This window comes from Pangasianodon hypophthalmus, chromosome 23 (assembly GCF_027358585.1).
Source record: "Pangasianodon hypophthalmus isolate fPanHyp1 chromosome 23, fPanHyp1.pri, whole genome shotgun sequence".
In the NCBI taxonomy this organism is placed as follows: domain Eukaryota; kingdom Metazoa; phylum Chordata; class Actinopteri; order Siluriformes; family Pangasiidae; genus Pangasianodon; species Pangasianodon hypophthalmus.
Window position 1 is genome coordinate 15,666,967 of NC_069732.1, and position 17,049 is coordinate 15,684,015.

Genomic DNA, 17,049 nt, shown 5'->3' on the forward strand with positions numbered 1-17,049 from the left:
CTTTGTGAATTTGCCAATTTAATTTCTAACCTGGTTGTTTCTTTAGATAAAGCCTTAATTGTTGGAGACTTTAATATTCATTTTGATGACCCGGAAGACCCTCTGAGAACAGAGGTTGTGTCCATTCTAGATTCAGTAGGGGTTAATCAGAATGTAATAGGACCCACACATAGTGGTGGTCACACTCTTGATATATCACTAACATTCGGATTAAATATAGAAAATATAGTCACATTTCCGCAGTCTGAAGCTATCTCAGCTCATTATCTCATCTCATTTAAAATGTGTCTTAATCATAACATATGCTATTTAGAGTAGATGAGCTCTTTCTCTTTACCTTTCCTCCCTTCACTGCTCCCACAACAACACCTAGCAATGTAAACAGAGACGCTGTCAAGTCTCATTACTGGAAAGGAGAAATCCTTGACTCTGATGGAACGAAGGTGCTCGACAAAACAATGAACCAGTCTCCTCTAGGATTCTCTAAAGTTCAGCTGATTACAGATGACATCTTTTCTCTAGTCTATAGAAGATGAGTGGAGGTTCTAGTCTCTGGAACCAGTCTCTGCAGGATTTTGAAGTTTTTCAGCCACAGTGTTATATTAGTTTGATGATAAGTAAGCATTAGTGGATTTCTCTCTGACCTAGAGATGGATTGTGTAGAGGTCAGATTAATTATTTTTATTTGTGTATTGAAACACATGCAGAAATCTAATTGAAATCTGCTCTAAAGGTAAACGCTTTGCATTCAAAACCACCAGGTCACAGGTTCCCAACCCTGGTCTTGGAGAACCCCATGTCCTGCACACTTTAGTGTTTTTTCTGCTCTAACACACCCACTTTGACTGATTATTAGCTCTTTAGTTCAATCAGATGTGTTAGAGCAAGGACAGCTCAGGAGTAGGTACTGCAGGACCAGGGTTGGGAACCTGTGCACCAGACTGTAGTGTTGTGTGTCTGCCAGACGGGGGCGCTCTTGATACACAAACCACTCAGGAGCTGTAGGGAATTACTTGCCTTGTTAAACTTCCACCATGTTTAAACGTCGTTACTGAGAAATGCACTTGCAGGAATAATTGAAAGCACGAATAATAGTGTCTCTTTTAGCAGAGAAATGAGTTTGGAGGTATTTAAATACTCTGGGTTACATCACTGATGCTTTAGTGGAATTGTCTGGAATTCTGTGTATCTGTGCAAAAATATTTGATATCTTTGTCTCCTTACTCTACTTCATTTGGTCACATTTTCAATATCATACTTTATTCTTTCTCTTGCTGTACATGGGATTTTTTCTCTCTTTTTTTGTGCCATTTTTAAATTAGACCTACTGTATCTTCTTCTGAGTCCTTTGCATCCTGATAGGATATTTGATCATATCTGAGCATTCATATTTGGATGGATTGCAAATGCTTGATATTTTAGTGGAATTCTTTGGAATTCTGTGTATCTGTGCCAAAAAACAAAACAAAACGAAACAAAACAAAAAAACAAAACCAAAAAAAAAAAAAAAAACTTTTAATGATTTAAAAGAACTTGCAAACCAGTATCATCTGAATTAAAAACCCTTAAAAAATCATGAGCTTGATTATTTATTTATTCATTCATTCATTCATTCATTGTCAATTAGAAAGTTGATCTATGTTGATGTCTTGTGCATTGCAATCATGTACAAAAGTGTACCAGTGATGGAGTGTGTGTGTGTGTGTGTGTGTGTGTGTGTGTGTGTTTGCTAATTCCTGCCCTGTTTATTCCAGAGGAGCAAATGGGCGGTCAGAGGATTTAATGTGATCTCTCGAGCCTGTTCTATAGGAGGAGAAACACACATGGAGCATGATGCACTGGCGCAAGGCTTGGTTATGGCTTTGCAGTGCTTTCAGGAACTTCTGTGCGCTTCTGGAGTAAAGAAAGTGCTCAGTGTTCACGTGCGGCGAGCGCGCGATCCAGTGAACCCCGAACTGAAGGAAGGGGCTGCACACACACACACACGCACGCACGCACGCACGCTCGCGCGCGCGCGCGCGCACACCCACCCACACACACGCACCATGTTCATGTACAGCATGGATTTCAGGAATACTAAGTATGAAAGGTAAAGTGCATTCAAGAGTGCTTGCTTTTCAACCTCAGCTTTACTGTGAGTATCTATCTATCTATCTATCTATCTATCACTACACGGTCTCTCTTTGAACAGATCGCGATGATCAAAACCAGCTCACTTACTCCTAAGTGTCTGTTCTTTATTTATAATATTATAGGTCCTTGTTGGTCCTGAGGCTCCAAAAAAAGGTTTTCAGTACAAAAGAAAAAAAAGTGAAGAATTTGCGCAATAGAGAAAGTAAACAGATGAGAGCAATCAGGTGACTTCATGCAGCCTTTATTTTTCTACACTGAGTATTTAAGGCTTTGTGGAAGTGAAGGTGCATGTATATGGACTATCCTGATAGCCAGGGTTTGCAGTATAGCACAATGATCAGAGCTGAGTATGCTCAGGCTATGAGTGAAGGAATGTGTGTGTAAAGGATGTTGACAGGATGGGATAGTTTCCTTCAGGATAAGCAAAGCTTTATTTTCCTTTTCTGCTCCTTTCCTTCAGACAGTGTTGTTCAGAAAACGGGTCAGTTCTGAGATGACTGTCCCTCGAACACTTTCATTGTGTTGACTCTATATGATTCTATATATTTTGTATATACCTTTAACAATACATACAATATGTTACTCCATTTTCATTGTTTTTCTGTTGCTCATTTCATGGTCTCCGAAAAGTTTGAAAGGTTTAAGAAGCAAGAATGCGTTTGTAATCGTCTGAATAGCTTACCATGTCTATCAATTAAAGCATGCGACTGTTTCCCCTTGATCTTAAATCACCCTGCTTATATAAATACCCCAAACTACACAGCATTTTCAGTTTTACTTGGAGCACAGATTTCCTTTCTCATTTCTTGCATTCTCTTCAGGACTGGACACGTCATGTTCTTTATAGACCCTTGACATTATCTGTGTGTGTGTCTGTGTTTTGGCATCTGTATACCAGTATACGTGTGATACCACTCATGTACTGTGTATTTACAGCATACGTCTACGAAACTTTTTAATGTTTCATCATGGCATTATGAACAGAATGAAGTCCTTAAATATTTATGTATCCTGACTCCAAGCTAGGGTGCGTTTAAGCTTGGAGGCAAGCTCATGAGTGAAGAGGTTTCCATTGTGTAAAGCTGAGTACATTGTGGCCTTTGCATGCTGGTCAGAGTGGCCTGGCCTACATCATGTCTGATTAGAAAGGAATAAAACACGACAGGGTGTGATGTTATAGGAAAATAATCAACGATGGAGTGGTGCGATACTGTTGATTATTTCCATATGCAGCATGTACCAAACGTTTTATTCCGCTTATGAACGACATGTCTTATATTTTAATTATTTATATTTACATTTGATGATATGGAATGATCAACCAATGTGTATTCAAGATTCTTTTTATTGTCACACAATGGTGTTGGTAGTAATTGAGTCAGTAGAGCTTACTAACCAACAACTACTAACACATAAAAGTTGCAAGAAATGTGCAATAACACTAAATCAGTGAATGCAAATTTAGCAGAAGTGTATGTACAAATGTACAAATGGACTGAAAACATTAGCAGCAGTAATGAAGTAAATGTGTAGCATTCATAGCTGTACATTAATACAGTCCGAATTAACAGTGCAGATGGATTTGTTATGGAACAAAAATGCTATTAAAATGGTTTATTATAAGACTTATTTTATGTATTATATCATAAGCATCCACTATACATCCACTATCCTGTTACGATAGAAACAATAATGTATTAGAATTAATATAAACCTGTGATTTCAATTATATAGTATCCTATATCTGTTATAGAATATAATCCAATCAGATCTGAGAATTCAGTAGCGCTGAGGTATAAAATACATGAACTAATGGAAACATTTGAAGCCTAAGGATCTATTGACAATCCTGACTTTAAGATATTGAGCCAAAAAGTTTTGACTGCCAAAAAATAAGGCAGATACAGCTTTCCAATACTTTAAATCAATATTTTGATGTAATATTTCTCACATATATTCAGTGGCATGTAAAAAACAGATTTATATAATGAGCTCATTTGAAGTCAGCTAGGACCTGGGATTCTTTAACAGAACAGGATGTGAGAGCAGGAATGCTCAAGTTTGAGGCCCATGATTGGGGCATTGCCCCCTTACATAACTTCAGATTAAAACACAAGTCCAGTTGCCTTGACTTTCAATATTAGGTGACATAATTGCACCATGAAAAGTAATAATAAAGTGTATGATCATAAACAATATGAGCACATTTGCTCAATGGAACTGGCCAAAACTGCCCTAAAGAGTTAAAGAAGTTCAGCATTACAGCCAAATGTCCTAAGTTTGTGTAGTTACCCAGGACCTGTGATTTGCTGTGGTAGTGTGAGAGAAGGCAACTGGGCTATTTCTGAAGGGAAATTTGGACTTGGACCCCAGAACAGCTCTATTAATCATCTATTGAGGCACAGAGATCGGGATTGTTCTGCTTCACTAGGCACTGGCATAGTGGTCACTTGTTCAGTGCTCAGTGTGTCACTATTATATTACAGCAGGCAAAGCTGAGCCTAAAACTACTGCTGCATATTTACACACCAATAAATGGAGGTGCCAATAAATATACACAATGACTATTCCATTAAGCAAACAAATAGCACCCTCCCATCAAATGATGTGTACATCTATGCAGTTTTGTAGCAATATTTCATTTTATACTGTATGTCTACATGCTAGTGAATGAGTTTCTCCCATGACAGCTCAATGCACAACTGTAATTTACTGTACTTTAATTAATATAAAAATCATATACGTCTATATAAATGTAATATATTCTCTCACATCATATAAATATAAACAGCAGGAGTGAAGTGATGTATTGCTGTTATGTGTTCTCATTATAAAAGCCAGTCACAGACACACTGGGCACAAACCCTTGGCTTAATATTTATCATCCATTGTATGAATTCATCTCTGTTAATGTGCCAAAAATATCTTTTACACAATACAGAGGACAGAGTACTTCACAAGCCATTGTTTCGGTTTAGCAGAAGCTGTTTAGCTTTCTACTGTCAGGTTTATTCAGTTAATATAATGAAATTATGCACGTTCAGTTCAAGAACACACCTGGGACAACTTTCCAGCTTTCTAATTAAACCATCATTGATATGAGAAAACATGCCTCTGTGTGCTTATCCCTGTGTGCGAAGGCTACGACTGCTAGAATGTGCCTTATGGTTACAAAAGCGTGCTTTGCAACAGAAACAGATAGGGGAGCATGGGGGCACAACATAACACAGGGCAAAATGAAACATGGACTTTTTATGTTATTACACAAGGTCAAGCAGCGTGTACTTCTGACCACATTACCACATTTGCTAGCAACGATCTGCAGTTTCAGAATGATTCGGCTGTGTTCTCAAAACAATCTGTGTCGAAAAGTAATTTTCTTCATCACAAGTTGTTTTTTGGTTACTGAGCAATGTGTGTAAATTACAGAATCCACCCTTATATTACTTTAATCATCATCTTCTTGCCTACAACCTAGCAACGTTTTTGAAACATGTGACAAGTGTTAGATAGGCTTAAGTACAACCTCCATACTGCGGGGTTAGTTGTTATGCAGAGTTACAACTAAGTCACCTTTCGTAAACTATGACAACAAGTTAATTATCTATCATATAAAATAAAAACTAATTTTTTGAGACTTTTTATTCACAGAATGAAACGGGTAAGAAAAACCTTGTGTGTGGTGAAGATTTTACTTCTACTTTACTATTCCATTGTTAGAAACAATGGTCAGGCAATTTTACATGGTTACCAGTGCACAGGTTATTTATTTCCCATAAGTTTGCAAAACTGAGAAAACTTCTAAAAACATGGTTTTTATTTGATGCCCTACCTTGTTTCCAAAAAATGTGCCAGTGTTTGACACAGTCTCATGTCGTATATATTAGCCGTATATAATTTGACATGTGTAGTATCAATTGATCGGTCTGGCTGTAATATTTATGTAGATAATATAATGCAGTTTGGTTAGAAAATATATAGAATTGTATTGAATTAACTTCCTTGGCACTAATTTATCAGGTTTTTCTAGCAAGTGTTAACCAACCCTCTGTCTTTTAGAATTAACCCCACCCATGGGGTCAGTTGTAACTTTGCACATCCCATCACGTTTGGTGGAACGGTACATGATAGAGTTAGTAAGTGCTAGAAACAAAGTTCAGGCATAGATGTATATGTTGCTTGTGTAAAAATAATGATTATTCTAACTTAAATACTTGTTCAATTACTTAGTGAAAACCAACATGCATTAGGCTGTGCCCTGCTCTCTCCTATATGGTAGCTTCTTGTGTAAGTGTCCATTTTCTGGGAAATAGAAACAACTCTGTAGTTGATTAGATTTCATCAGAGTTAAGCACATTTTAAACATTTCCTCCTGTCGTTCCAAGGACTTACTGGTTTCTGGTCCTGTCCACTTTTATGTAATCTTGCATACAAATAAAGGATGTTTTGGCAGAAAATATAAAGTGAATCCCCAAGCCACTGGTTGTCAAGGTGACCCTGACATCAGTGTTTGAGTGATGTAAAAGAGCACAGATTCCACGCAGGATTAGACCTGCCAATGCCAGGCAACCACAAAGTGCTGGGAAAATTCCTATAACGTGATCAGGATTAGAATAAGATTCCGGATTGGCATCCTCCACAGACGTGCTTATGCTTGGGATTTAAAAAAAACTCTTGAACAATTGAACAATTTATATTTTCATTTATTGATTTGGAAGACTATTGGGGTTCAACTCTAAGGATAAGTATTTAAAAAGCCCAGCCTTATTTAACTCTACTGTGCCCTATGTAATTAAAATGATTAAATCAATGATTGCCAGGAAATAAGCATGACTCATTAGATGGTCATGGGACCAGAGGGGATATGTCTCTACAGGTCAATAATCGCTTGCATTTGTGGGTGAATGGCACAAACTCAGCCATGGCTCGGCTTTGCATCTGCCATGTTCAGGACTCGAGTTTGTCATTAGGAAAACGCTGCTTGCATTTCTATGCCCTTGTCAGTCTGCTTATTTTACAAGCTGTGTATGATGTTCACCAGTGTAAACAGTTAGGGCACGTAGCTTCAAAAATATTTGGCAGAGGATTCATGTTTAGTTTGGCATTGAGAAAGTATGGCTAGTTTACACATCAGAGCCCAGTTTCCCAAAAACATTGTAAAATTAAGTTCAATGTCATGTTCATGCTAACCTTTAACAATTGTGCTGTACTGCTTATGTGAAAACTCCTCATATCTTTGAGCTTACGATGCTGAAATGTCAGGGATTATGTTTTTTTTTTTTTTAAGATGCTACACTGCAAATATCATTTGTCCTGAATTATTATACACAGTGTAGATAGTAGTATACAGTAGGATATAATAGGATATATAAATGTAGAGGTAGTAAGAATTGAATACACAATGTTTTCAAAAGAAACAGGAATATCACCTTCTTTCATCCCCTACATATACACAAGCTGTTGAAGGACTTGTCCAGACAGTCCTCTTTCTTTGGAAAGTTCATAGCTGCTAATTCTTGCTAATTTTTCATTTGAGTCATTCTCAGAATATGGTGACAAACCTGTCCCTTAAATTATTTGTCACGATATAATTGAAAATTTCTCAAGAATTCCCACATAACCGACATCATTGTATAACTTCCTAAGCAACAGACAACTGGTTAGTCTTTTGTCATTGTGTTCATTTTTCCTTGAAACTGCCAAGTGCTGGAAAATATATTAGAGGCTTTCGCAGACATTTAAAAAAAGATTCCTTTTTTATTTTAATGTCACAGGCTGAAATTAAATATGAGGACTTTCAAATACATAAAATGCAATATTAACACAATAAAATAATTGATAATAAAATAAATAATTTTAAAAGAATCTGCATTTAATTTCCCTGCATTTAATGTCATTTGCATATATAAATTAATACAATAAAATAATTTTAAATAATATAAATTATTTAAAAAGAATCTGCACTTAATTTCCCTGCATTTAATTTCATTTGTAATCACAAAAAGAGTCAGGGTTCCAGAGTCAGGGTTCAGAAAAATGAGCGGCCATTGCAACCAGCAGTAGGAGAGTTTCCCTCCACACTCTATAAATTACTCATTTACTTGTAAATTCAGTTTTTTTTTCTTGTGGATGTCATTTTAGATGTCATTTGAGTTAGACTATTCAATCTTTCAGTATTCTTTTTTTTTACTGAAGATTAAGGATGTGTGGTTTGAGATGCTGTTGCTGCCATCTTGGAAAATACAAATTGAAATTTGTCACTGATGTTACTGGGACTGGTGTAACAACCTGTGCTTATGACACCAGTGACTTAAAGTAATGGCACCACAATAAAGATAAAGTGAAGTGATGTGACTTGTTGCCCAGTATAGTGACCCATACTCGGAATTTGTGCTCTGCATTTAACCCATCCAAGTGCACATACACAGTAATGAACACACACCCAGAGCAGCGGGCAGACGTTTTTTTTTTTGTTTTTTTTTTCTTTTTAGCTGCAGCGCCTGGGGAGCAGTTGGGGGTTTGGTGCCCTGCTCAAGGGTCTCACCTAGCCGTGGTATTGAGGGTGGGAGAGGGCACCACCTACCCCCCACCTACAATCCCTGCCAGACCTGAGACTCGAACCCACAACCTTCAGGTTCATCTTCGGGTTGCAAGTCCGACTCTCTATCCATTAGGCCACGTCTGCCCCCAAATAAAGAATTATCGGTTATGGATTCAAAAGGAATTTCATTACAGTCACAGTTTCTAAATAGAAAGAATGACCCACTTATTCATTAAAGCACACTGCAGTTACTCGCTGGGTTCCTCTTTATATTTATACGCATAGATCCAGTTACTGTCTGTGTGGAGTTTCACATGTTCTCCCATGTCCATGAGGGTTTTCTCCAGGTTTTCCAGTTTCCTCCCAACTCCCACAAACGATTCCTGCTTTGCACTCAGTGTTGCTGGGATAGACCATGATAGATTTGTATAGAATGAATGAATGAATGAATGAATGATGTTAATCACATAAGATTTGTTTGTTGTTCCAGATTCATGAACAGCCGAGTCCCATCCAGCAAAAGATACCAGCCAACCGAGTATGAACATGCAGCCAACTGTGCTACACATGGAGTAAGTAGACTCTGTCCTTATGATATTTAGATATAGATGGATTTGTGAGGACATGAGGGCTGCTGCTGGTGGTGATGGTGGTGGTGGAAGTTAGTGGGTTTTTTCAGACACAAGCAGAAGGTGACACTTCTGATCAGGAATCACTATCACTAGTGAATACAGTGTGGGCTTAAAATGCTATCTATTAATCTGCATTTATATATTTTTTCATTTGGCAGATGGTTTTATTCAAACAGAGGTAATGTTCAGGTGCACTTTATCTAACCTTGTTCTTTTCTTAGAAAAAATGAGCTTATCAAGCTGTATTAGTAGATGAGTCGAAGCAATAAGCTAACAACATTATGCAGTCTATACAGTCAGCTGGAGTTAACGTTAGCTATCTCACAGTCTAGCCAAGTTATATATAGTTGTATATATGTGTATATATACACACACAAATATACAGTACTGTGCAAGTCTTAGGCACATGCAAAGGAATGCTGTAGAGCAAAGATGCCATCAAAAATAATGAAATTAAAAAAAATACGATAAAGAGCAGTAAACAGTAATAAATGAAACAAAGTAATATTTAATGTGACGATCCTTCGCTTTTAAAAAAAAAAAACAGTATCTCAGGTGGAGTGTGTGCAGTTTTATAAGGAAATGAGCTGTAAGTGTTACTGAGCATCTTGCAGAAGCAGCCACAGTTCTTCTGGAGACTTTGACCGTCGACTCGCTTCTTATTTCTGCAGCGAAACCCAGCAGCCTTCATTATGTTTTTTTTATTTGAAAAGTGCTGTCTTACGTAATATACTGCTTTCTTTACTGACATACAAACATTTTTCTGTAACATTTTAATTTTGTGCTGGAAAACCAATGTTTGGAATCTAAAATGTTTTTGACCTGAATCAATAATGTAGAAATCATAAAATTAAAATCTATAACAAAGTTTGTACTAAAAACAGTAGGGTGTCTAAGACTTTTGCACAGTACTGTATATATATATATATATATATGAGATAACTAATGTTACAGACACACACACACACACACACACACACACACACACACACACACACACATATATATATATATATATATATATATATATATATATATATATATATATATATATATATTAAGGGATTTTTTTTTTTTTTGCCATCAACCTCGCTAGCAACCCAGGAGTGGTTAACGCCACCCAACTTTTAAGAGATGTTAGGCTGTGTTACTGTGCCTTCTGAGATAATTTTGCTGTAGCATAGTTATTTTCTTTTGGCAGTAGGGTGTTTTTACCAACACCTCCGCTCAGGAGTGCACAAGTTACATAGCATTTTACTTACAAGACCGAGTTTTCTAAATACAAGGATATAATCTTACAAAGTTGAATAATACTTTCAACACAGCTCCAAGTAACCTGTAACCTCGAGCAACACGGGTCATCAATCACTTCAACATGTAACAGCACAGCCTGTAGAGAACCCACCTAGACACACACACACACACACTCATTAAGAGGAAGGGCTCTGAAGGGAAGGTAGAGTAGCATAATCATCTGATTCAGTACACAGAGGTTAGAAATGTGTTTGATTAACAACCAAATTTCATTTTGCTGGAGCAGGATGAATGCAATGTACTCTGGGAGTTCAGTTTTATTTCCTCCTGAGTGAGTCCTACATTTTGTCTTTCTTGTTTTTTATGGCTGTGTTTCTGTGGTTTTGGAGCAGTGCTGCTGTTTGGATAACATCCTGCTCTCTAATCATCCTCCCATGCTTTACTGCATCACATCTGGCATGACCGATACACAGCCGTCTCTCTGACAGAAAATCCTCTCTGACCTCTTTTATCAGCCTACTGGCCTGAAAGGACACCCAACCTAGGAGTTTATACAGAGAACGCTTGGGTCAGACTCAGTTTGATGTTAGGGAAAGGAAATGATGCGTTGTTTATCGTGTTTCTGTTAGCTTGTTGACTCGGTGATGGCAGTATCTGCTAGAAATGTGCAATTCATGTTTCATGACTCATGCTTTGTTTTTTTAAAGCGATATAAAAGTTAAAGGAGTTAGCGGTTTACCACAGGCCCCATTTATGGTAAATAACAGGTTTAAATAAACTGCAAAAGTTGCTACAACACTGTTGTTGTTAATAATTTATTAACAGGAACCGTCGTTTAACCGTTTAGTAGAACTGTCTCTTTAGTGCTAGCATTTGGACCGTTAGAAATGATTGATGACAGTGACGCTGACAATGACACATTTATTTCCAGATAAATGGAGGTTAAAGTCAAAGAATGTAGAATGACTTTGTCGGAACCCTCTACTTGTTTTGCATATTATAAAATGAGGAACCAGACTTGTAAATTATATTCAAATTATATTGGGTTTGCGGTATTTTTTCTCCGCCATAGATATGGATCCATGGAACTAATTTATCACCCAGAGATATTTAAAAAATGTTGTATTTATTTTTTATTTTATTAGTTCTGGATTATTCCCAGTATCGTGGGCAGTTCGCTGTTGTACTTCCTGTCTGATGATAAATGGGAAAGCATCACAGCATGGCTGTATGGCACCGGACTGTCTGGCTTGTTCATCATGTCCACCATGTTCCACACTGTAAGCTGGAAGAAGAGTCACTTGCAGTGAGTATTTGCGTAGAACATGGTGCTGGAACTCCTTTCATTTCTGAGAATGTGCAAACAGTTTGTGCATTTACATAAGGACACACACACATTTACACATACACACTCAATATCAATGAACTTGATATGAAGGTGATAAGAACAGTTCCTGTAACTAGAGTCTTAGTCTCATCTTAGTTCCTTTATGAAGTTGATACACTTGTTAGCACCAGGCTTCAGAAAATTGTTTATATTCACATTAATATATAGAAGATAACACTGTTTAGCACAATGATAATTAATTCTGGATACTTAACTAGGCAGCTTTAAGTGTTCTGGGAATAAGAGTTCCTAAGCTTAAGTGGCAGAGTATGTTTCCACCCAGCATGTTTGTTCACTATGTAACTGTTTCTATCGAGCACAGAGACTTGTCAGACTGGTGTAGGAGTATTTATATAAATCTTTACCTACACGTAAATAATGGAAAACTGTTGAACCAAAAATGTCAGGAGAAGGAGGCTACTGCTATCTTTGGTGTGATATTCAGCCTAAAGTATATGCTGCAAACTGAAATAGTGTGTTACTTTGATTTAAAAAAAGAAACGTTTGGTAGGGTGTAGGGATGTAAACGGATATAAATACATTATACAGAAACAAACAGATAATATATTTTAAACAGATGCAAATACAAAATATGCCAGGAACGTTTACAGGGCATCTGGTTGAGAGACGCAAAAAGAAAAAAAAAATCACACAAACAGGTGAATTTTACTTTCAAGTGTGTGTGAGCAAGTAGTTAGATATGAAGCTTGTGGGACAAACAAAGCCCACGTTTATTAACATGAACATACAGTATTCATTCATTCATCCTTAGTAACTGCCTGGTCCGGATCACACTGCTTTAAATGACTTTTTTTTATATTTTTGGGAAAAAGAACCAATTAAATTTGTTAGAAAATTTTATGGGCAGGTACAAACAAAAACAACAATGGGTTCGCTGCAAAAAATCTTAGCAAGTAAAGAAAATATCTTGAATATAGTCAGATGTATCTATTACCTATTATAAGATTACAATATATAAAATATAAGATTTTTATAATTATTTCTAGACTTTTTTTAAAAAATTATTTCAAGCTTTGCATTTTCTTATTCTATCGGCAGGATTTTGCTTAAATAATTTTTCTAGAAATAAATGCTTAATGAGAAAAATAATTATCTGCCAATAGAACAAGACTATTTCAAGCTTGAAATTAGTACAAATGTCTACAAATATGTTTAATAATCTTATATTTGGTTTATTGAAATCTTATAACAGGAAATATTAGATAGATCTGACTGTATTTTTAAAAATTTTTTCACTTGGTGTGGTTTTTCGTATTGTTGTCAATGCTGGCATTTCTACCCAAGGGCATAGTGGTAGTGTTAGTATTTAGTTAAAAATACATATAAAAAATTTAAAAAAATAAACCTTTGGGTATAAATCTGAGTACAGATACAGTTATGGATATCTGGAGCATTAACAGTTCCAGATCCAGATCCAGATGGTGGAGTTGCGTTACACCCCTAGTAGGGGAAGGAAAAAAGGAGAGAAACGTTAACGTTAAATGCCAGTTTGTCAGACCTGTAAATATCTCCCAGATCAGCTGCACAGTACTCTTACTTTCGCTCTCCATTACAGATGTAGAGGAACTGACTCACATGGGCCTGTCGGTTCATGTTGGCTTTCTCAGACTTTTACTTCCTGCACATCATATTATGTCTTTTCATGTGTGACTCCTTATTACTAAGGGAGGAAGAGAAATTAAGACAAGTGAGTGAAGTCAAGAGTCTGAAGAGTTAAAATAACCTAAATGAAATCCTCCATTTGTGCTTGTCCTCTTGCAGGATTGTAGAGCAGCGCTTCCACATGTGTGATAGGATGGTGATTTATTTCTTCATCGCTGCCTCTTACGCCCCCTGGTGAGTGCTGTAGGTGTAGGTGTGTGCACTTTGAACGTTTGATCACATATCAAGGCATAAAAAAGACATCCTGTGTGTCCTCTGGAGTAGAGGTATGTTTGTTGTCAGGTTATTTAATGTGGGAGTTGTGTGCAGGTTGAACCTGAGGGAGCTCGGCCCCTGGGCGGCACACATGCGCTGGCTGGTGTGGATCATGGCCTGTGTGGGCTCCGCTTATGTCTTCTTCTTCCATGAAAAGTATGCGGCTGTTTTTCTTTTATAGATTTCAGCTGCATGGGAGAGAGATATTTTGGTTTGCTTGAGAATGATGCAGTGGGAAAATATGTACACTTAGCTGATGTACAAATAGATTTTCAGGCAACTTTAAGTTCCATAATCCACATATTTTAACAAGAGAAACAGAAAACATTGCACTTCACTGCAAAATACAACATTAAAAAAAACATTTAGTAATTTTCAGAATTCCAAGTTCATAATTAATATTTTAAATGGCTCTGGTAGGTGTAATGAAGTGGCCACTTAGTGTAGCCTCTTATGAAAAAAAGGGGGTTTCATGGGTTGTTTGGATAGTTAAGGACTCTTAGTTTCCTAAAGTGGGTTTCTCTTAAAGCACTCTGTCATACAGTGGAATTCCAAGGGTTTCCCCTGAGACATGTAATACTTTAGATTATAATGCTTTGTCTTAAGTCTAGATCTTACTGCAAATATATTACATCCTGTATTTCCTTTTTATTTATCTGATTGTGTAGATATGTCTATGCCTGAGAAACTTCACAGTGGATACAGTGTAACTGCAAGACACTTCTCTTAATGTTTTAGGAATAAGATACTGGACCTGATTTGCTACACAGTCATGGGAGCTGTTCCTGCAATTGTGCTTCTGTCAATGGTAAGAGGGAAGGCATCACTGTACAGCAGTCACATTAGGAAGAATATATATAGCCGATATCACTGTGGCTGAATTCTGCCAAACAGTATTGAGTTTTGGGCAAAATTCTGTTTTTTTAATACCTATAACATAATTTAAGATAATCGTTTATTCGTCCCCCAATGGGGAAATTTGCAAACTCCTCTTGGCCCGGCATCGAGCTCTGGCTCGGCTCCCCCTTTTCCTCCTCCTCAGCTCACGAGGGATGTCGGGTCTCTCCTGGGGAGAGATACCCAGTTTGATACCTAAACTTATCTCTTGAGAGATACCCAGTTTGATACCTAAACTTCATCATGACTTTTTTTTTAAAAATGACATGGAAGTGTTTGTATTTACTTTCTTGCCTTGCCTTGGCAGTCTGTCTTCAAAGATCATGTTGGGTAAAGAGCCAGTTTAACAAAAACCTTCTTAGCTAAGTGTGATTTTTCTCACACAGTGAATGCCATGCCTTGATCAAGTTGCTGGATAGCTACATGTCATAGCAAAATGGACATAAGTGCAATCAACTCAGTTTGTAATCAGATACTGAGTGTCAGAATGTCAGAATTAAATTCAAATTGTCTCTCTTTTCACTCTTGGTGGTAATTTTTTAAAATGCTAGCACTAGAAATTTGGACCACACATATACACTATATATCCAAAGGTTTGTGAACACCTGACCATAACACTCAAGGTCCCATTCCAGTTTTAGTCCCACTTTGCTGTTATAATAAGCTCCACTCTTCTGGGAAGGCTTTCCACTAGATGTTGGAGCGTGGCTGTGGGGATTTGTGTTCATTCAGGTACAAGAGCATTAGTGAGATCAGGTGCTGATGTTACAGTAGGTGAGGAGGTCTGGGGTGCAGTCCGTGTTCCAGTTCATCCCAAAGGTGTTCAGTGGGGTTGAGGTCAGGGCTCTGTGCAGGACACTCGAGTTCTTCCACTCCAACCTTCTCACACCATGTCTTCATGGAGCTCGCTTTGTGCACAGGGGCATTGTCATGCTGGAACAGGTTTGAGTTCCAGTGAAGGGAAATTGTAATGCTACAGCACACAAAGACATTCTAGACAATTGTGTGCTTCCAACTTTGTGGCAACAGTTTGGGGAAGAACCACATATGGGTGTGATGGTCACGTGTCCATAAACTTTTGGCCAGATAGTGTAGATACAGTGCCATTCCTGAATAAAGACTTTTGTAATTAATCTTATGAACAAATACAATTCTGTAATCAACTGCATATAATATAGTTCATATGTGCATATGTAGTATGTCTTATTTGCGGTAAACCCTTATTGTAACTCAGTGATGAGCCTTTTCTCTGTCTGTGTTGTTGCCAGCCAAACAGGGAGGGCGTGATGGAGTTATCAATGGGTGGAGTCTTTTACTGCTTGGGCGTGGTTTTCTTCAAGAGTGACGGCCTTGTCCCTTTCGCTCACGCCATCTGGCACATCTTCGTGGCTATAGGAGCAGCTATCCACTATTATGCCATCTGGAGGTATCTGTATGCGACAGGGAGCAGCCACATGAGAAGCTCCAGGTGACACACAGAGCTGCTGATGATCACCATGCGCTGCCTGGGCTGCGAGGCACCGTGTGTTTAAATGTATTCAGAATTTACTGTCAGTAATTTCATTTCCGAGAAAAATCAGTCATACCTGCTCACGCTGCCTTTGACGTTCTCAACAAACCTGTATGCTGTACTCTACTGAAGAAAATATATTTTTGTATAGAGAACATTTAACTTAAAATGGAGAATGTTTAGACTTCATTCATTTTCCAAAAAGTTTACAGGAAGACTTAGAAAGGTAAAGAAAAATGTATATTTAGGGTTTGAGAATTTGTTAATTAGTTAGCTAGTCTACTTGTTTATATAATATTTGTTAATTTATTGAAAGCACAATGTGATTTCTGTTGTGCTACACTCTGTTCTAGCAGCATTTATTACAGGATTTATACACAACCCTTTGTATTGCACAAGGACGGTGCTTTGGACATGTATAGTGTTTGTGTGTCCTCACTGACACTTTGATTTGCCTGCTGCTGAATTATAAGAGTGATAAGATAATATTAAAAAAAACAAAACAAAAAAAAAAACACATGGTACCATAAAGTAGTTTGCAGGGAAAATATACATATGATTAATAATACATATGATTATTAATATGATTGTTAATACTTGCAGAGGCTGATTTTATATATATAATTTTAAATTGCAGCATATATATTTGTTGCAATTTATATATATTTTAAATTGCAATATTTTTAATGATTTTTTTTATTTTTATTTTTTATGATCTGATATAATATGATGAACTGGACCAAGAAACTGCAGCTCC

General features: G+C 37.2%; 1 protein-coding gene across 3 annotated transcripts; it reads left to right on the top strand.

Moving 5' to 3' along the window:
* Nucleotides 1-1,810: 1,810 nt before the first annotated feature.
* On the top strand, nucleotides 1,811-16,807 carry mmd2a (monocyte to macrophage differentiation-associated 2a). Of its 3 annotated transcripts, none has more exons than XM_026929735.3 (7): nucleotides 1,817-2,089; nucleotides 9,165-9,246; nucleotides 11,706-11,866; nucleotides 13,730-13,804; nucleotides 13,940-14,041; nucleotides 14,624-14,693; nucleotides 16,051-16,807. In XM_026929735.3, the coding sequence occupies exons 1-7, from the start codon at nucleotides 1,824-1,826 to the stop codon at nucleotides 16,252-16,254; spliced, it is 960 nt and encodes a 319-aa protein (XP_026785536.3). In that variant the 5' UTR covers nucleotides 1,817-1,823; the 3' UTR covers nucleotides 16,255-16,807. The 3 variants fall into 3 exon arrangements, with proteins under 3 accessions (XP_053084504.1, XP_026785536.3, XP_026785537.1); XM_026929736.3 differs by having other exon boundaries at nucleotides 1,819-2,134; XM_053228529.1 differs by lacking the exons at nucleotides 13,730-13,804; nucleotides 13,940-14,041 and having other exon boundaries at nucleotides 1,811-2,089.
* The last annotated feature ends 242 nt before the right edge of the window (nucleotides 16,808-17,049 follow it).

Bases quoted from the DNA above. Each gene is read 5' to 3' on its own strand.
- mmd2a (XM_026929735.3), top strand. From the start codon at position 1,824: ATGGAGCATGATGCACTGGCGCAAGGCTTGGTTATGGCTTTGCAGTGC. The intron at 2,090-9,164 runs GTAAAGTGCATT...TTGTTGTTCCAG, and splicing joins AGGAATACTAAGTATGAAAG to ATTCATGAACAGCCGAGTCC. The intron at 11,867-13,729 runs GTGAGTATTTGC...GTCCTCTTGCAG, and splicing joins TGGAAGAAGAGTCACTTGCA to GATTGTAGAGCAGCGCTTCC.